Consider the following 22,030-nt stretch of genomic DNA (forward strand, 5'->3'; position numbering starts at 1 on the left):
GTAAGTTGGATTGACATCTTTTATAGAAGGACAATGACTTACATGAAAATGCAACTTCTAAGTAAAAGATCTTAATCCAGTTAGGTTGTTGTTGCAGTGGAAGCTATTAATGCTCAATTATTGTTTTATGGTTGATGTTTAAGGCATCATAGTATTGAAACAATATAGATGCAACAAGATTGAGTATTAAACAACACATCAACTTCTTAAACAATGAATGATAAAGTATTTATGGCTCTTAGTCTTAAGGCCAAGAAAATACTTAGCTATTGTTCAAACTGATCTAGACTATCAAGATTTTAACAATTTGTTTGTTAAATAGATTAAAAGTCGAGAATGTCTGTTTGATGCACTATGAGTTAGAATTCAGTGATTCAGAATACTTATACAAGTGCGACATATAAAGAATAGCAAGTCTCAATGGTTTACACCAATAAGGAGACGAGCAAAGCGTTATGATCAGTAGTGGGAGTCTAATCTCCATTAACGAATCCAAGCATTCTTTCAAAGAATGAGATAGTTATGTAAGAAAGAATCGAAGTCTTTCTAAGACAAGTTTGATCAAGTGATGAGTTGTACTCATGAAAATCTTATCATTGATGGGATAAACGTTAGATATAATGAGATACACCTTAAAGAAACTACCATCATCAGTACCTTCTACAAAACACGAGTTGTGGACTAGAGCGACTCTAGTCTAGCACATCTCAAGGTGTAATGTTGTTCCAATGCATGTTGGAAAGGTATCCAAGTAATTGGAGTTGAGTACTGAGGTATGTTTTAAGGTTGTCCCAAATGATGTAAGATTATAAGTTCTGTAATCTTCAAAGATATAATTCTTGTATGAAGATCAAGAAAGGAACTAAAAGCCTAACAGCGTGATAACTCTCAGGACAGAGAGATATTGAATTTTCCACGTTACCAAGGACTCATACCATTAGAAATTTTGCACTAATAAAATCAAATTCAGAACCTAAGATTGTAAGAACCATGTCGTAGTGGGAGCGTTCCTAAGGAACATAACAAGTTCATGGGTCTAAGAGTGTCGTAAGACTCAGTCTTAGATTAACTTGAACATAATCCCTTTAACTACAATGTGGAATTGGTTCATTTGGATATTCGTCCTTGAAAAGGTGATAGATTCTAAACTACAATCTTAGATAAACAACATGTTTTACAAGACTTGCAATACTACCTACATGTTGTGTCAGTCAGTGGGAGCTAGTACATTTGCAAGTGTAAATATGGATCTCAAATGGCTAGACAATGACAATGGGCTATGCCCAAAGAGAAATATCATCTTCTCGCTGTCGTTGTGCCAAGATTTGTTCGATCCTACTGTCTATTAGCATTTACATAATTAGAATGTATGTATTATGATTGTCAAGACAGCTTTCTATTAATAGAAGTCTTGAGAAAATCATCTACATGGAACATCCTAATGGGTATGTAATAAAGGGCAAGAAACACATGATTGGAAGCTAATGAAGACCTTTATGGTCTTAGGCATGCATCTAAATCAGAGCATGTGTTTTAGCGAGATTGCCAAATGTTTGGAATTTGACATGTGCCCTTAAGCGTGTTGTGAGCACAAGGAAGTTAAAAGTGCATTGAATATGGTATTATTGGTACTCTACGATGATGAAATCTATAAAAGTTGCAAATAACTAAGATTGACATCTAGCGTAGGAAACTGGTTGTCTACCCAGTTTAAGATAAATGATTTAAGAGAAACTACTTACATTCTAAGCATCTAATTCTTTAAGATTGCTAGAAAGAATGTTGAGATTATCTTAGGAATCCTATATCCATACATTGCTTGGAACATTTTAGCATTGGCGATTCCATGAAAAGGTTTTTACCATTCAAGATGGAATTGTCTTGTCTCTAGTCAAGTGTCGTTTGACACTTAGTGAGAACAAGAAGAATGAGACTAGTTCTGCAGATACATGTCTCATGTATGCTATGATGTGTACTAAGTTTGATATTAGTTGTGCTTTTGCATAGCAAGTATATATCATATTAACCATGGCGAAGGACTTTGATTGAGGTAATGGATATACTATAGTACTTGAGAAAGACTAATCGCTATATTCTAGTTTACCAGTCATTCATGTAATGTCCTTGGGGTTACACTGACTAAGTCTTATGACTAATCAGTGATCGAGTAAGTTGTCCTCATTATATGTGTTTACATTAGGAGTATACTCCTAGTAGCTTTGATCGTAAGTTTGAGTATACCTATGAGTATTTTTACTCTAGCAAATGCTAACTCAAGGGACACACGAGATCATAAGCTAAGAATTCACATAAAGAGATGAAATTAATTAAGGATCTAGTACGCAGCAAAGACATAGTAGTGGAAAAGATATTATCAGAGAACAACCAAGCAGATTTTTCACAGAAAGTGCCTTTGTGGCAACATGTTTCAAACATGATGAGAAATGAATGGTAGTTCGATATATCAAGCTCCAACACCTGCTTTGTGTATAAGTGGGAGAGTTTTTGGCAGTGGGTATACTCGAAAGCATGTTTTGAGTATAAGTGGGGGATTGTTAGGTTTAGTATACTGAAAAGCATGTTTCGAGCGAGTTCGCACGAATAGAATCTTGCTTGTGTACGGAAAAACTCTACAATCCACTTTTGACCCGATTCAGTATCATTCGAGCAGTTTGCATGAATAGAATCAATATATTATTACATTGTGTTTGCTTGTGCGTTTATAAGATATTTTATAAACATTTAAATGCATAAGAAGTAAACAAAGCTTAAGTCTTTTGCTTAGTAGACTGGTCGTGGGCTGCGCTCACTTTAAGGTACTACAGTCGGTTCTAAGCAATGCTTTGCAAAAGAAAAGAAGAATTTCACAACCTAGATAGGCTTTGGCTACCTATCGTGAAAGGTTGCAATGTCAGTCCGATTATTTCTAAGCCTAATTGAAATAAGATGACGTTGGTGTGGTATAGCACTGAATGGATCTAACAGCAAGACGAGTCTTTATGCTATCTACTGAAAGACGAGGTCTTGATAATTAATTTCTTAATCTATATACGTTAGCATTGAGCGTGCGACATTGAGTATCTACTACTTTGACTTACCAAAGGTGCGGGTTTTTCGTCACCCAACGATCCAGGTATATTGGGTAGTGGTGATCATTATCTAGTGTTGCTAGGATTGCTATTATGTTGAATCGTGCACGAGGTGAGTCTCGTTTGATAATGTCCTCAAGAAGAGCTTGAACAAGGTTTTATTGTTCGGAAACTGGCCAGTTGGGGTTTTATTACTCTATGAATAATAAATAAGTGTTTCTTTCTAAGTCTACTCTTGGAATTAATAAGATGTTAATTAATTAAGTCCATAGCAGACTTTAATTAATTAATGGGCATTTATATCTTAAGCACAGGAAATAAATAATAAACAAAATGGAAACCCGGAATACTTATAATTTCAGATTTGGATGGGGAGTTCAATATTACTTCTGTAGTGGCTGCTCGTAATATTCCAATATAAGCTTGTATTAAATTGTCGGTTCAATTTAATTAGTAAAAAGCTAATTGGGGGAGCCCATATCCAAAACTTTCCATAGATCCCTGACTGGGCCCAATATGAACTATTATAAATAGGAGAATAAAAGAGACAGAAAATACAATTTTATTGGATGAAAATTTCGTCCCCCACATATACAGTGTAGGGGACGAAAATTTCTCAGCTCTCATCCGTGAGTTTTTCAGCTCCTCCTTCGCGAAAAAGTTCTGTCTTCTTTATTCGAGTTCTAGTGTTTCGATAAGATCAGCCCACCCTGATGTCGGAATACAGTTCGGGACACCAGTCAGAAGATTCGTGGTCTAGTATTGAAGATCATCGTGGAGAAGGAGCGAGCAATCGACGATTCTTTGGAGAATCAACGAGGTAAATTGGCTAACTCCGTAGCAAGCATGTTTTAGGGATTTTTTGTGCTAAAGCATGTTTGAAATTCAAGTTATGAGCATGATACATGTGATAATTACGCGAATAGAATTTGTCTAAATAATCTGCAAAATAGATCTGTATGTGTGATCCGTTAGAACACATGCTTCTGCTGCCAACCCCTTCAGTTGTTGGCTTTGAACCCTCCATAGTCGATACCATCGGATACACAGGCGGCTTAGTAGCGCGATGCTTTGAACTAATCCCCCACCGCGTGCACCGAGACAATGGTGTTAACGCTTAAACACCTCAACCTCATCCGTTCTTACGTTTTGTGTCCATTGCGGTCTTGGACACCACTTTGGATTCATAAGTGCGTTTTATGAAGCGACCACACTTCGCACTTACATAGGTGATTCTTAGTCAAGTACCTTGCCATTCTTGGTCTCTTTGAGAACTCCATCTCTTTGAGATCCTTAAGAACCATTAAAAGTCATAGACTTATCCTTTACCACTAGGCAAGTTCTCCAACACTCTATTGCTCTTTAGGGAATATATATAGTTGAGTGTTTCTCATGCACTCTCATAGCTTAGTTTTCCCATTGAACCAAGTTCTTGGGATCTCCAGTCATCATGGTTGGGTTACCACTATGACAATTCTTTAATTTGTGGATTTCAAACCCATTCCCTCTAGCAACTTATTCATTTGATCACGGTTTAACCCTTTGGTTAACGGATCCGCTAGATTATCTATTGACTTCACATAATCAATTGTAATCACCCCTGTTGTGATCAAAAGTCTCACGGTGTTATGTCGTCGACGAATGTGTCGAGACTTCCCGTTGTACAAGCCATTATTCGCCCTTCCAATAGCGGCTTGGCTATCGCAGTGAATCATCACCGGAGGAGGTACATGTATAGACCAACATAGAATGTCCTCGAGGAAATTCTTAAGCCACTCGGCTTCCTCACCAGCTTTGTCTAAAGGTATGAATTCAGAATCCATGGTTGATCTGTTTCATGGATTTCCACGAGACAGCAGCGCCCCCGATGGTAAAGACATATCCACTAGTGGAAAGTGAGTCTTTATTATCGGATATCCAGTTTGCATCACAGTACCCTTCAAGTATCGGGGGTATCTTGCAAAATGCAGCCCATGATTTTGAGTATGTTTTAAGTATCTCAAAACCCTTACAAGAGCTTTCCAATGCTCTTTGCTTGGATTACTCGTGTAGCGTGCTAGCTTATTCACGGCGCAAGCAATATCGGGTCTCGTACAATTAGTCAAGTACATAATTCACCCGATAACCTTTAGCACATTCGGGAAGATCAACCAACACCCAAGTGTGGTTTAGGAAAATTGAGTCAATTTCGCTTTGAACAGCTTCTCTCCAATGCAGCCCGTCTGGGCCTGCATAGGCTACTTTCAAAGACGTTGGTTCTTCATCCAACATGAAGGCAATGTAGTCGGGACCAAAGGATTTTGGTGTTCTAACCCTATTGCCTCGTCTCGCTACTGCCTCATTGGGATCAGGCCTAGCACGCTTGCGAGATTCGGGCTCTTTATCTAATGACTTAGAGCTTGTTGTTTCATCCTCAATTCTTGCTTCATAATTAGATGCTACATTTTCTTGATTTTTACAAGGAAATGTATTTTCAAGAAATACAACATTTCTTAATTCAATTGTTGTTCCAACAGTCACAGTCGATATTTCAGACTTATGAACAACAAATCTGTATGCACTACTTTTAAGTGCATATCCAATGAAGATATAATCAACCGTTTTAGATCCGATTGTAACTTCTTTGGGCGGAGGAACCATTACCTTTGCCAAGCACCCCTACACTTTGAGGTATTAGTAGGATAGCTTCCTTCCTTTCCACAACTCGTAGGGAGTGAAATCCTTACCTTTTAGTGGAATTTTATTCAAGATATATGTAGCTGTCAAAACAGCTTCCCCTCACATGTTATGTGGTAATCCTGAACTGAGTAGCAGTGCATTTATCATCTCTTTTAGAGTTCGATTTTTGTGTTCTGCAACACCATTAGATTGAGGTGAATATGGAACAGTTGTTTGATGAATTATACCACTTGCGTTGCATAACTCCTCAAACGGGGCTATATATTCGCCTCCTCTATCGCTTCGAATCGTTTTGATTTTACAACCAAGTTGATTCTCAACTTCGTTCTTATAATTTTTGACCGCTTCTATTGCTTCATCTTTACTTCTTAAACGATAAATGTAGCAATACCTTGTGCAATCATCTATGAAAGTGATAAAGTATTTTTTACCACCTCTAGTTTGCACCATCTTTAAATCACATACATCTGTGTGAATTAATTCAAGGGGTTTTGTGCTTCGTTCAACCGAGTGAAACGACAACTTAGTCATTTTTGCTTCAAGACAAATTTCACATTTATCTTGGGTATCCATTTCATTAGCCTTTAGTAAATCTAAATTCACTAATCTTTTAATGGCTTTTGAATTTACATGTCCCAATCTACAATGCCACAAATTTGAACAGTCAGTCAAGTAAGAGGAAGTAGATGCTTTATTATTATTAGCCAACGGCTTTGCAACACTGCGAGTTGCCACACTAAGCTTGAAAAGTTCATCGGTTACATAACCTTTTCCGAGTGACTTTCCAAACTTGTACAGTACAAACCTATCAGACTCAAATACAAGTTTAAACCTCTTATTAACTAGTATTGATCCTGACACTAGGTTCTTGCGGATGTCCGGGACATGCAGTACATCCTTCAAAGTGATAGTGACGCCAGACGTCATCATGAGAATCACGTTGCCAATGCCGAGGACTTCAGAAGATGCTTGATTCCCCATGTTGATCTTCCTTCCTTCAACAGCAGTGTAGGAGGCAAACTTGCTCCTATCCGAGCAGACATGAGCAGTAGCGCCGGTGTCGATGTACCAGCCACCCTTGTTATCAACAAGGTTAACTTCTTCAGTGACCACAGCAATGAGGTCGTTTTCATCCCAGTCTTTGAACTCTTTCTCAACGACGTGGGTGGTCGGCTTCTTCTTCTTGCTGCGGCAGTCTTTGGCAAAGTGGCCCGCTTTGCCACATTTGTAGCAGTCGCCTTCAAACTTCTTTGTAGGCTGCTTTCCCTTTCCTTTGTCATTTGGACAATTTGGGCGAGGGCGTTTGTTGGAGGGGCCGTGAGGGGCCGTCCCGCTCCAACAGGTTAGCTTTTGCATCAAAAGAGCCCTTAGCCTTTTGATCGTTTGTTCGCACGTCTGCCTCAATGCGCAGCTTCACGATCAAGTCTTCAAAAGTCATCTCCTTTCGCTTGTGCTTGAGGTAGCTTTTGAAGTCCCTCCACCTAGGTGGAAGCTTCTCAATGGTCGTGCCCGTTGTAAAGTTGTCGGGCAATGCCATTCCTTCGGCAGCAAGTTCATGGATGATCATTTGGAACTCCTGAACTTGTTCCATGACTGGTCTTGTATCGACCATTTTGTAGTCAAGGAACTTAGCTATTACAAACTTCTTATTTCCCGCATTATCACTGCGGTACTTTCTCTCTAGGTTTTCCCACACTTTCCTAGAGGTGTTTACAACTGAGTATACATTGTACAAACTATCATCTAAAGCATTTAGAATAAAGTTTTTACAAAGGTAATCTCCTCTGTGCCATGAATCATAATAGGCCATGACCTCGATGTTCGTCTCTTGGTCACTTGGCGCGGGCGGCTCGTCTTCTGTGAGGAAGTTCACGACGTCCAATGTTGTCAAGTAGAACAACATCTTTTGGTGCCACCTCTTGAAGTCCGAACCTCTAAACTTTGGCGGCTTCTCGGTGGGTGGCATCATTCTTGGTGCCATTGGTGTCGGATTGACCCCATGGAAGGAGCCTATCCCGTTGCCCCCGTAGGAGCCAACAGTTGGGTTGGGCATAGAACCCCCCAAGTTCGTGTTGGGCATAGTGCCCCCCACATTCGTGTTGATCCCGAAAGATCCAACACTAGTATTGAGCCCGAAGGCACCAACACTCGATCCATTAAAGGATCCGAAGGAACCACTAAAAGTGGAACCAACCGAACCACCAAAGGTGGAACCAGTGGACGCCCCAAAAGGGTTCTCCCAAACCCATGGGACAGTTGATGAAGCGGCTGGGAAGCCAGGGGTCGGCATCATCGAGATGGTGGATGCATTGGCAGATGCACCGGTGGATGGAGTGGGAAGAGTGACAGCGGCGTTGTTGGCCGGAACGGTGGATGCGGCAGTGGCCGGAGTGGTGGCAGAGGTGGTGTTGACGTTGGTCGACATTTCCAGCAAAGGTTTAAGTTTCGAAAGTTTTTAATTCGTTTTCCGAAAGTCTAAGGTCTTCTGTAGTGTATATCTCGTCTTGCGATTGTTGGAGATATAGCTATATAAAAAAAATACTAACCGGGCGTAATACAACCCGAGAGAAGACAAATAAAACAGAAATGAAAATTATAGTTGAAATTCGAAACTGTAAAGATGAACTTAGCCGAGTCGAGGAAGGCCTCTTTCCGCAAGACGAGATACGCCCCGGTAGTGTTCTCGGTTTTGGCGTGTCGTCCCCAAAGATAAAACGGCTACGTCTCGTTCGTTGCAACACCGCAGTAGGAACGAGCTCCGGCGAACTGGAAGAGGAAGAGGGCAGAGCTTTCGACAGAAAAACAATACAGAGAGGGGGAGAGAGCTTATGCTATTATGCTTGTGAATGTTGTGTCTAATGCAGTGGAATGGCTAGCCTATTTATAGGCCAAGCCACCATGCAGGGTCAACCAAGCCATGAAGGCTCATCATGGCAGATTCGTAATCGTCGGCGGTTACAGGCGTGTGACAGGAGTGTGCCTTTCGCGCGTGGAGCATGTGGATTTCTCACGTGGCAGCCGTGACTGTGCCACGCTTGACGATGTGTCAAGCCACTTGGATTGCTGACTCGGCGGTGGTCTAAAAAGATTAGTAATGGTCCAGACCCAAGCCCAAAGACCAATTGCTAGAAAAAATGTTGAGATTCTCTTAGGAATCCTATATCCATACATTGCTTGGAACATTTTAGCATTGGCGATTCCATGAAAAGGTTTTTACCATTCAAGATGGAATTGTCTTGTCTCAAGTCAAGTGTCGTTTGACACTTAGTGAGAACAAGAAGAATGAGACTAGTTCTGCAGATACATGTCTCATGTATTCCCTAAGCTTAAACTTCAAGCTTTAATTAAAAGCTAATTATGCCCAACTTTAATCCACTATTTCTCACTCACCGGAAATCGGATTAGAGAAAGTGAATATACTACATTTATCAACGTAAAATGTAGATCGACGCTATATCATTTAATTTCACAAAATTAAATGTCTCGTCACATTTATTGTTTAGTCAAAATCCATTGACCGGGCATATTTAATCCATAATTTTACACGTTAAGATCTCTGACGTCCGCTTCATAAACATAAAGGGAACAACCATCTCCAAAGTTCCAATTCGGTTGAATTGCAGCTCCAAAGTTCCATGCACCAACATTGAATTGTCCAACATTGACTTGAGGCTAGTGCCGCCCTTAAAAAATGTCTCGGCCGCATGCTCCAGCACCGCCAAGTTGAAAATCGTCGGAAATATTTTCCGTCCGACTACTCCTTGTACCAAGAAGTAGATTCTTTCATTTTATTTTCAATAAAACTGTTGTTAAAATAGTTGAAAGCTCATCTTAGTTAAAGCAGCTGACAAAATGAAGTGACCGTTGGGATGAGCTGGATAGAGCCGTTAGAAGCAGTTGGGAGTTAGTTAGGCGATTATTGGGAGCGGCTCACCAGTGAGATTCATTGCTGAGTGTATAAATAGACTAAGGTGAGCAATGTATCAGTGATTTTGTCAATCCACTTTTCCTCTCAATAAAGTTCTCATGTTCTCTCTAGTTTGTCTTGATTACTATTGTTCAAGTCTGAAGTCTCTGTATATGAAGTTTTGTGTTGTGACGGAATAGAGTAATTGAGTAATCGAAACAAAGAGAAACGTAAAGAGACACAGATTTACGTGGTTCACCAACGTTGTGTTGGCTACGTTCCGCCTAATATGACAATTAAGGTCCAATACAGCAAAATAGCATACTGTTGGCATACTGTTACGATCCTTCCTCGTGGCTTCCCAATGATGATCGTAACTTCGCAACAATCACGCAATTAACACCAACACGAGCTAAGAAGAATAGGTAGGAATCTTATTGAATGAACGAGTCTCACGATTACAAGTAGAAATCAAAGATAGAACAAGGTAGGAACATTGACACACGCCCTAGATCCACGATCTAAGCATGAACACAACTCAACAACACAATGTCGACCAACTCAAATGAAAGAGCAACTACTACTATTTATACTCCGCATCCTAGCTCGCTCTCTTCTCGCTTGTTAACTAACATCCACGTGCTTCACACTCATTGGCCACAACACGTCATTGCCTCCCTCCCATTGGTCAGAGTCTCTTAACTAATGCCACGTCACAGTTAGCTAACCCCAACGGTCAGCTCCAACGGTCCATGCTAGCTCCCACGCCTCTAACGGTTGCATGCATGTGTGTATCACGTATCACTCTTCCATAATCATCAGCCGGCGACTTCCCTTCTACAATTTGTGATCGTAACAATCCCTTCCCCTTAAGATTCCTTGTCCACAAGGAATCATAGAGCCAAGCTTCTCGTGCTTTTCTTTCCCTAACTTCATTTTTTACCCGTGGCTTATAGAACCAACGAGCAGCAGCTCCATTGAAAAGTGATGGTTTTGCACCATTAACAACCTCATCAAGCCTTTCAAATTGCATTTGCAATTTGCAGAGAATTTTATGGGATCAAATAGGGAATTGACAGCAGCTACTTCCACAATGTGTATGATATTATTTCCAGCAGTTCCCTTGTCCACAAACTCGAAAGCACCAACAGCTATAGTCTCGTGAGTAGCAGCCTCATAGCTGGGAATAGAATTCCCTTTCAAGATTTTACTCGTGAAGAAGAGATATGCCATCTCTAGCCTTCCCAACAATCCATAACCAGCCCTCTTAGTTGAACCATACAAACGAGTAGGCTGATCAGTCCTATCTCTCTCTGAAAACAGCACCTTGGTGTTCAATCCATCCATAGAGCTACTAAAATCCCACACAATTGAAGGCTTGGGTTCTGCTACCTTGTGAACCTCAAACAAGTAGACTAAGACAACAATGTTGCTAAGGCCATATAGTGCTTGAACAATAATAACATCTACAAATTCGAAATCTTCATCACAGTCATCCACACTTTCACTGAGCCCTCTCGATACCTCTGATTCCTCCTTGGAATTCTTGACTGGATAGTCCCTTGATACTAGAGAGAAATCCTCGGGTGACTTACTCACAAGCATCAAACTTCTAGCAAACTTCATAAGCTTCATCTTTACCTTGGGTTTAGGATCCCAACCCGACAGCCACTTCAATGGAAGGTAATAACTCCTATGCACCATCAAACCTGCAGCGAATTGTGCAAAGTTAGTGGAGTCGCCCTTTTCCTTACAAAAAATTGTAAGATTGTCTACTACATGCTCCGTCTTTTTCAATTCTCCACTCTCCACCCCAAAGATTTTGTTAATCCTAGAGATATCATAATCTCTATCAAGTAACCAACCTGATTCCTCCTCTACAGCCACCTGAATCTGATCCTCCCCTGCCTTAGCTGATGCCCGTCGCACATTACCCTCACCACCTATCTCTTCATCATACTGAGTTATGAACTTCAGCTTCACCATAGGCCTCGGAAACCAATTAAGCAGCCACGACAATGACCGACTATAACAGGCTGAGATAGGTAAATCCACACACAGCTCATTCACTGGCGCATTTTGTCGAGCCTGCTCCGATTCCTTCTCCTTCTTCACCTCCTTTGATTTCCCCATAGGCATGAATATCTCCATCTCCCTTGTTTTCTGCAATGGAGTCACCACTACCTCCAAAAATTCAATATCCTCAACTTCCTTCGACACTCTTGTGCAATCCTCTACTCCGATCTTCAAATCTATATCCATTTCTTCATATCTCTCACTGCTATGTTGCTCCATTAGATCTTCCTCAACTTCTTCCTCTTCAATTACATCAATTTCAACATCTAGGTCAATCTCCTCATCTGCATATGTTTCATCTTCCATTTCACTATCCAATTTCCATTCAGTTTTAAGAGCTGGATTTCGAATACTATCCTTCATAGAATAATCTACTTCATCCTCATATCGCTTTTTACGATCACACCATAAAGCACCAGTTATTGTAAGCTCTTGAAGCTTAGAGAGAGCATAAGCATCATCTAATGTTTTTGGTTCAAACATACAAACTGGTACCCGTATTTCATCTAGTAACCCCGACAAAAATATACTCAATGCTTGATCCTCTTCTATACCAGCCCTAGAATTTAGCTCCTCAAAAGCTTTAATATAACTTCGAATATGTGATACCTGTTTTAGATTCCGCAATTGAACGAGCAGATCATCTTCTTCCACAAGTGATTCACGGTTAGATTCGACATCTACCATGGCAGTTGCCCCACCGCTCCCCTGTAATCGATCTTTTATAGATGTGACTGCCTTAAACATCTCATTCCATCGAGCATTGATCTTCTCCTGCCGTTGAACCAGATTATTCAACCTTTCCCCAATTCTCCTCTCAACGTCCATTGCCCTAGGATTTCACCTTCGTAATTCGCGTCGCCGTTTTGGCCGTTTTGTCCGAGGATTAGCAGCTCTGGATACCACTTGTTACGATCCTTCCTCGTGGCTTCCCAATGATGATCGTAACTTCGCAACAATCACGCAATTATCACCAACACGAGCTAAGATAATCTCACGAGCTAAGAAGAATAGGTAGGAATCTTATTGAATGAACGAGTCTCACGATTACAAGTAGAAATCAAAGATAGAACAAGGTAGGAACATTGACACACGCCCTAGATCCACGATCTAAGCATGAACACAACTCAACAACACAATATCGACCCCCTCAAATGAAAGAGCAACTACTACTATTTATACTCCGCATCCTAGCTCGCTCTCTTCTCGCTTGTTAACTAACATCCACGTGCTTCACACTCATTGGCCACAACACGTCATTGCCTCCCTCCCATTGGTCAGAGTCTCTTAACTAATGCCACGTCACAGTTAGCTAACCCCAACGGTCAGCTCCAACGGTCCATGCTAGCTCCCACGGCTCTAACGGTTGCATGCATGTGTGTATCACGTATCACTCTTCCATAATCATCAGCCGGCGACTTCCCTTCTACAATTTGTGATCGTAACACATACTAACATTTTTGTTCAGTAAATTCAACAACTATCATTTCCTTTTTTTAACTAAATCTCATCGCAATTACTTTCTAAGTACCATCTTTCCTCTTATATCCAAATTCAAATATTCAATTGGAATCGTGGGTTCTAACGTTCATTTACCGGTTTTTGGCCTTTTACCTCTATGCAACCACCAATATCATTATATGGTCCTTCAATGATAATCTTTGGCCTATAAATAGACATTACTTTAGTCAGAAGAATACACAAGCACAAGTACAAAGCAATAGCATTCGCATTTACCTAGCTACAATTTTGTTTGCTCTATTCTCGGAACAACACCAAGTTTGTCGGTGCCTAATGGATTCAAGGTGTTTCTACATGCTAGAAGAAAATCATTTTATTTTTGGGGATAATACGTCACTCCGAGAGCACTATCAGTGACATAATTTGTTTTGCGAAAACAAAGTTTTTCTGGACTTGGACTTATAGTTTTAGTTTGTTTTATCGCTTTAGTTGTAATTTTCATTTTCATTCTATTTTTTGTAGTTTCTATGGTTGTAATAGATAGAGTAATGAAAATTTTCCCCGGATCTCTAACCTGGTCTAGATCTTGATTTCTTAATTAATTCCTCCGTCCTAAAAAAATAGACAATCTTATAAATGACACGAGTTTTAATGTATAGTTGGTAAAGTAAGAGAGAGAGAAAAAAAAGGTCATGGAAGTAATATTAGTGGGGATCCAGATTATTAGTGGTGTCGATCATGTGTAATTGGTTAAAACTTTTCAAATTTTTAATTAGTTTAATTTTGAGGGACGACCCAAAATGATAAAACTATTCTATTTTGTTACGACGGAGGGAGTATATTAAAATATTTATTATGATATTCTAATTTATAATTATCTACAATGTTAAGAAAGATATAGTACTCCCTCTGTCCGTGCGATTTAAAGTCTAATTTTGTCATTTTGGGATATCCGTCATTCAAAGTCACATTTGTGTTTTTTTTTTATTATTTTTCACTTTTTCTTCACAAAGTCAAATAATTTCTTAAAATCGGTGCCGAGTCAAAATAGGACTATAAATGGTGGACCGAGGGATTAATTGTTTTGCTTAAATACATTGTTCTGTTCTTCTTTAATTTGTTTTGCTTAAATACACTGTTCTGTTCTTCTTTCGTGTGAACTAGCCTTATATCACGAAGCCTTCATGGATGTGAATTACAACAACTCATACATAACAAGCTAAATGCATGATTATGAATTGTAAGAAAAATATTAGTATAAAAAAAATTCTTCATGCACGACAAAAAAATTGTTACTCCTACTTTTGTTATACGGATTAATATTTACATATATAAAAAATTATTATAATATGATGAATCACAATCATATTTATTTGTGGGGATAATATCTTTTTAAATCATGAAATTTTATCAAATTTTGCTTAGTTTCATAAATTTTGGTGATGCTTAAAACGTAGTCCATTATTACAAATAGGAAAAAAAGATTAGAAAGTTTTGAGGTTAAAAAAATTTACTAAATAAAATAGATTAAACTTTAATATACTATATTAAAAAGGATTACTAATCTTAGTAAACTTGAGTGTTCCTGATATCCCATCACTAAGAAAGTCTATACAAGGTCGGATCTTCGAACACAATGTTGGTGGCAGTCATCACCGGCGACTCTTGGTAGCTCTTGATTCGGGCTCCATTGGTTGTGCCCGTCAAGGTACAACTACTGAAGGTGATGTGCTCGTCATTGGTTGTGCCCATTGATGTTACTACTGTCAATAACTTGCTATGGAATCCCATAGCATCCACCAAATTTAGGTTGCTAATGTCCCCAGAACCAAATTTAGGTTGCTAATGTCCCCATTCTGCGACGATTGGAACGTGAAACTCTATTGCATAAAAAAAACACTATAATGTTAATATAAATACAATTAATACTCCTAAGTCCTATCTTTGAAAAATGTTACTACTAACTTACAACGGGCATGTGTGCCATTGGCTATGAAGCATCCAAGATCCACCTATTTCTACATCATAACTAGCACATTTCTCCTATTCTGCCGTGGCTAAAAACAAGCCAAAATAATGAACAGTATAAAGAAATTATAGGTCTGAAATTAACCAACAATTTGCCAAAAATAGAAATAAATGTAGCATTTTATGTGGATGATCGCATATATAAAGCCGATGAATTACATAACATACAAAAACAAGAGTGAAATAAAATCTGGATAGAAAAAAATAAAGTAAAAAAGGATCCGTGAATAACATTTATGGCTACTAGTTGTGTTCATATGATGGGCTCCCTTGCCCTAAGCATAAGCTGTTTGATCATTATCAACACCATTGCTGCTGCCGGCGAACAAATGTAGCATTTTACGTAGATGATCGCATATATAATGCCGATGAATTACATAACATACAAAAACAAGAGTGAAATAAAATCTGGATAGAAAAAATAAAGTAAAATAGGATCCATGAATAACATTTATGGCTACTAGTTGTGTTCATATGATGGGCTCCCTTGCCCTAAGCATAAGCTGTTTGATCATTATCAACACCATTGCTGCTGCCGACGAACAACGCCGCCTCCTGCAGGCTGAGACCGTATTCGACATCACCAAATATGGTGCCAAGGGCGATGGCACCACCGATGATGCAATGGTTAATTTTCGTACACATATTAATTTATAGTAATCCTGCAAATGCATGAAAATGAAAATGATGCTCTATTTATTTATTTATTTATATTAATAATGAATGTCATTTGTAGTCGCTTATTCAAGCATGGAGGGCAGGATGCGAGAGCACAGGGGGGGGCGGGGATTTTGGTCCAGCCCGGGAAATACTTGATGGGGGAAGTAGTCCTAAGGAGAGGTGCAAGGCAACACCTCCAATGATCATCGATATTCAGAGCACCCTGTTGGAAAATCCCAACCCGAGCGCCTATTCCAACGAGAAGTGGATCTTGATTGAGCACGCGGACAACTTGAAGATCACGGGCGGAGGCACCCTTAACACCCAAGGAGCAAATGCATGGAAGTTCGCCAAAGAAGAGGCACGCATGCCCGTTGTAAGTTAGTAGTAACATTTTTCAAAGATAGGACTTAGGAGTATTAATTGTATTTATATTAACATTATAGTGTTTTTGTTATGCAATAGAGTTTCACGTTCCAATCGTCGCAGAATGGGGACATTAGCAACCTAAATTTAGTGGATGCTATGGGATTCCATAGCAAGTTGATTGACAGTAGTAACATCAAGGTGACAAAAATGACCATCACTGCCCCTGACGAAAGCCCCAACACAGACGGAATCCATCTCAGCAATGCCACCAATGTGGAGATTACCGACTCCGTCATTGGAACCGGTGATGATTGCATCTCCATTGGTACATGCAGCAAAAACATCTTGGTTAAAAATGTCAAATGCGGACCCGGACATGGTCTTGCGTGAGTAGTGGGAGTATTTTTATTTGAATCTAGTAATCATTTAAATTAAATTAAATTAAATTGCTGATGATATTTAGTGTGGGGAGTTTTGGGAAGCATCCCTACGAACTGAGCGTCGGGAACATCACCTTCTGTAGTTGTACCTTGACGGGCACAACCAATGGTGCCCGAATCAAGAGCTACCACAAGTCGCTGGTGATGACTGCCACCAACATCGTGTTCGAAGATCTGACCTTGGATAGTGTCAAGAATCCCATCATCATCGATCAACATTACTTCTCCAAGATGGTTGCTGAGGTACGTATGTCATGTACTCCCTCTGTCCCATTGAATATGAAACATTTTCTTTTCAGCACGAAATTTTATGCAGTGATGTTTTATGAGTTAATGAAGAGAAAAAAAAAGTAGAGATAGTATTGTTTCCACTTTAGAAAATGTTTCATTTTTAATGAGACAACCCAAAAAAAGAAAACGTTTCATTTTTAATGGGACAGAGAGAGTAGTATATATGTATATCATTTTTTACGTGCTCGCTCGCACATCAGGCATCTCATGTTTCTTGTAGCAATCCAATGTCAAAATCAGCGACGTCCACTTCAGAAGAATCAAGGGCACCACAACCTCTGAAATTCCTATCATGTTCAACTGCAGCACAACCAACCCGTGCGAAAACACCGAATTGGCTGACATTGACTTGAAGCCTGTGGGGGGGTGCCAAGACCGTCTCATCTGCCTGTCAGAGCGCCACCGGAATCAAGCCTTCCGGCACTGTCATCCCTCCTCCTCCCACTTGCTAGGCTTTTTATTAACATCAAAAAGGATGGAGTGAATGATCAAATTTTGTAGTAGTAATTTTTTATCAGTCTTTGATTTTATTTTATTTTATTTTATTTTATTTAAATTGTTTGTGTATTTGATCAAATTTAGTAGTAGTAATTTTTTGTCAGTCTTTGATTTAATTTTATTTAATTTTATTTAAATTGTTTGTGTATTTGCGATGCTATGTGCATAATATTATTATTGCACGTGTAGCGCCGCGCGAATGGAGAAATTGCACACTAGAAGGATTGTGCAATTCAAGGGCGGAGCCAAGAATTCAATTCAGAAGGGGCAAAAATATATTTACAAAGAAATTTCTAGAGTTTGAGAGAGGGTAGACGTCACCACGGTTCCGGAACCGGCGGTTCACGGTTCGGAACCGCCGGTTCCGGTTCAATAAATTGTTGAACCTGAACCGGCCCGGCCAAGGTGCGGCGGTTCCGGTTCGTGAACCGTGGAACAGCCGGTTCAAGTGAACCGTGGAACCGCCTGTGATTGGCCGGTTCCGGGCTGGTTCCGGGCCGGTTCGGCCGGTTCGGCGGTTCGTTTTGATTTTTTTTTCATTATAAATATGTAATTCAAGTAAAAAATGTAAATATATTTGCATAAATAAAATTAGAATAAAGCAATTTTAGAGATACAAATTACAAATACAATTTTATTGATACAAATTACAACTTCAAAATTACAAATTACAACTTCAAAATTACAAATTACAACGGTAAAATTGCAAATTACAACTTTAAAATTACAAATTACAACTTAAAATTTATAAATTACAACTTAAAATTACAAATTACAACTTCAAAATTGCAAATTACAACTTATTACTTAATTCAGATTCCATATATAAATTTGTGTTCCAGTACCATCTGCCCCAAAGATACCCATTACCCACTTTTTCACCAATAAGATACTTATCAAATGAGGAATATCTTTTAATGATCTTCTAAGTCTTTTTTGTCAACACTTGTAAGTTGTAAATTTGTAATTGTTGTAACTTATATTAAAAATTTTTGATTTATAATTGTTGTAAATTGTAATTGTTGTAAGTAACTTGTAATTGTTGTAAGTAACTTGTATTTAAATTTTTCGATTTGTAATTGTTGTAATTTGTAATTTTAAAGTTGTAATTTCTAATGTTAAGTAATAAGTTGTAATTTGCAATTTTGAAGTTGTAATTTGTAATTTTAAGTTGTAATTTGTAATTTTAAAGTTGTAATTTGCAATTTTACCGTTGTAATTTGCAATTTTACCGTTGCCCCGATCACCACCACGACGAGATGAAGATATGATATTATGGAAATTGGAAGTAGAGAATAGAGAGTAGTGTTTATGTGAATATGATAACGTGAACAAGAACAACGTGAGTAAATTATGAGCGCAAATAACGTAAACAACTTGAGAGAATGAGGATGGAGAATAGAGAAATTGAGATTGAGAGAGAAATTCTTATCAACACAAGAATGAGATAAGTAGAAAATGAAGAGGAGGGGGTATTTATAGGGAAAAAATGTGATTAAAAAAAAGAAAAAATAAAGAAAAAATAAAGAAAAAATTTCAAATTACAAATTTCAAAATTTTGAAATCCGGCGGAACCGCCGGTTTACTCCTTGAACCGCCGGTTTTTGGCCAGAAACCGCCGGTTTCGTCAACAGTTTTCTGACGAAAACCGGCGGTTTCTGACCCGGTTTCTGAAAAGGCTACGTATAGGCCGGTGGTAGCCTGAAAAGGTGTCGGAACCGGCGAACCGGCGGTTCAGAACCGCCGGTTACGGTTCGCAAATTTCTTGAACCTGAACCGGCCCGTCGGAACCGCCGGTTCCGGTCACGGTTCGAACCGCCGCCGACGGTTCCGGTTCCGGGCAGGTTCAGCCGGGCCGGTTCGGTTTGGTGATGTCTAAGGGAGGGCATTTATGAAGGAAATTGAAAATTTTGCAAAAATTGAAGAAGAAAATGGTACAAATTTTTTTTGAGGGGGGCATTTGCACCCTACCCTCCTCAAGTGGCTACGCCCCTGGTGCAATTCTAATGAATAAATCAACAGTTTATTTTCTTATTATTGTATTTTTTATAGACATATAATTGTAATCCCTTTGTAGTAGAGGCGTTTCATTTTCAACACTCATTTTCATAGATAATAAATAATTAAAGTAGAGAAAAAAATAAAGTAAGAGTGAGAATAATATAGAGAAAAGTCTTTTCTAAATTACTTTTCTCTAAATTATTCTCTTTCTTACCTTACTCTCTCTCTTCACTCTATATTAATCTCTCTCTTACTCTATCTCCATTTTAACTATTTATTATTATTTTTTCAAAATGACTGCTCAAAATGAAACGTCTCTACTGTAGAAAGAAATAGAATCAATTATAACAAGTCACACACTCAAATTCCGGAAATGCATAAAGAAATAAATTCCTCAACTGAACTACCAAAATAGAATAAGCCATTGAATTGAGTTCTAACTTATTTATTTTTTATTCAAAAATTCAAAAAGCTAGGACTTTCCATTCTTTTTCCAGATTGGAAGCCTTAAAAGAAGTTTATGGGATCATATGGATGCTTGTCCCTATTTTCATTCTTGTATTAGCTAGGAATTACAATGGCTTTTTTAGGGACTGCCTGGCGTTGCATATTAGAACTTATTAAAGCCCTATTTGCATCATTATGTTCAATAAAAGGACTGAGGGAAGCTCCAATAGAAAAATATTGGAAGGGGAAAATACTTCGAAGATGAACTTGAATATTTTATATTCAATTGAATATAATTATAAAAATAAAAGTTTTTGTTTGCTAGTCCAATTATTCCTACATAGCTGTGGCCACTTTTGAGAAGTCCAAATATCAGTTCTCCTAAATTCAAATGTTTATCCTAAAATTATTACATAAAGATATCACCCAACTCCTTACCACACGTTCTTTTTTCTTTCTTCAGCAACCAAAAATGAAATCATTATAAAAATATATGTTTATCTTGTGACGTATCTCTCCCAACAAATAGCAATCAGTTTTACATACAAAAATCCAACGATTTCAAGTTTATTTCTCGTACGGAATTGGGGTCTCTGATGGTTGGAACGGTGACCGGAATCGCACCTACAGGAAAGGAACTAGTCGAGAGAGAGGAAGGAGAAGTAAATTGCATTAATTCATAATTGAAATGTGATGGGGTGTGTACTAAACAAGCCCAACAACAACGACGGCCCATCAGCCCAAAGCCCAAGGAAGAGTATGAGTTCGGCATTACCAAAGAGTTCGGCCTCAGCCTACAGCTCGGTAAAAGCCAACCAATCAAGCTCTACTCTCAGATCGGCAACCGAAGCAGTTCGGTCTCAGTATTCGACCGAACAAGGAGTTAGTGGACCCATACAGGATTTCCACAACTTCCAACACACCCACTGCCACGTGGTGTCAACTCAGGCCACGATCGTAGGCCATGACCTACGCTACATCCACGATCTTAGGCCATGACCTACACGACATCCACGACTTAGGGTGGTGATGCAAGCCACGATCTTCGTTCAATATATAAATAGAACTTAGATCTGATAGACAAGTTTTTTAAGCTCTCTAGAGATAAAATATCATATAGCAAGTCTGTGTTGTAAGCTGTAATCCCAGATCAAGCAATACAATCTTGCCCTCCCTTCTTCCCGTGGACGTAGATTTACTTCAGTAAATCGAACCACGTAAATTCTTTGTGTCGTAGTCTTTATTCTCTACCAGCATTTACTAACATCAGAAATTCGCGGATCCATCACTGGCGCCGTCTGTGGGAAACAGAGAACAAAATTTGTGATAAAGCGAATTTTTGACCCTTTTCCACCCCAAAAATGCGTACCAGATCACGTAACACCCGTAACACCGTTCGCGATAACCAGGAGGAAGCTAGTCCAGCCCGCAGCTCTGGGAAACAGCCTCGGGAGACTACCTCCTGTTCTCACGGTGAAGGAACTAGCCGCTCCAAAAGCCGTCACACCGAGTCTTCCCAGCAGCCCGATTTGAACGAGGCTGTCAAGCTGTTTTTGGCTGAAAAGCAGGAGGAATTCTTAACCTTCCTGCAAAAAAGCCAAAAGCAGCCGGAGACGAAAACGGCGGATTCTCCCTCTCCCTCCATACGAGACAGTCACTACCGCAGTAGTGTCATGTCTTCCAGGAGAAAGAATCCTCGGTACCGGAATCACAGGAGAACTCCATCTCCTCCATACCGAAGAAATGTCGGGTTCGCCATGTACGGAGCATTGAGGACTCCGTTCTCGGACGATATTACCCGAACTCCCCTACCACAGAACTACCGAACTCCGTCGATAACCTATGACGGACTCGTGGATCCTCATGATTTCTTGGGACGCTATCAATATAACACGGCGAACCAGGGTCTCAACTAGGTCCACATGTGCAAGCTGTTTCCCGAGCTGCTCATCGGGAACGCAAGAAGGTGGTTCGATAGCCTCCCCCAAGGCAGCATTAGATCTTACCGAGATCTAATGGATGCATTCCATAGGAGGTTCTTTCAGAAAGCGGAAGTCCGAATCACTTCGGCTCAGCTGCTTTCC

At 39.4% G+C, this 22,030-nt stretch overlaps 1 protein-coding gene across 1 annotated transcript; it reads left to right on the forward strand.

Moving 5' to 3' along the window:
* The first annotated feature begins 15,693 nt into the window (after positions 1-15,693).
* LOC121741936 (exopolygalacturonase clone GBGE184-like) lies at positions 15,694-17,484 on the forward strand. Its single transcript, XM_042134955.1, has 5 exons — positions 15,694-15,867; positions 15,977-16,276; positions 16,366-16,655; positions 16,733-16,952; positions 17,221-17,484. The coding sequence occupies exons 1-5, from the start codon at positions 15,694-15,696 to the stop codon at positions 17,482-17,484; spliced, it is 1,248 nt and encodes a 415-aa protein (XP_041990889.1).
* Positions 17,485-22,030: the final 4,546 nt, after the last annotated feature.

Source organism: Salvia splendens, chromosome 1 (genome assembly GCF_004379255.2).
Source record: "Salvia splendens isolate huo1 chromosome 1, SspV2, whole genome shotgun sequence".
NCBI classification, from domain to species: Eukaryota; Viridiplantae; Streptophyta; class Magnoliopsida; order Lamiales; family Lamiaceae; genus Salvia; species Salvia splendens.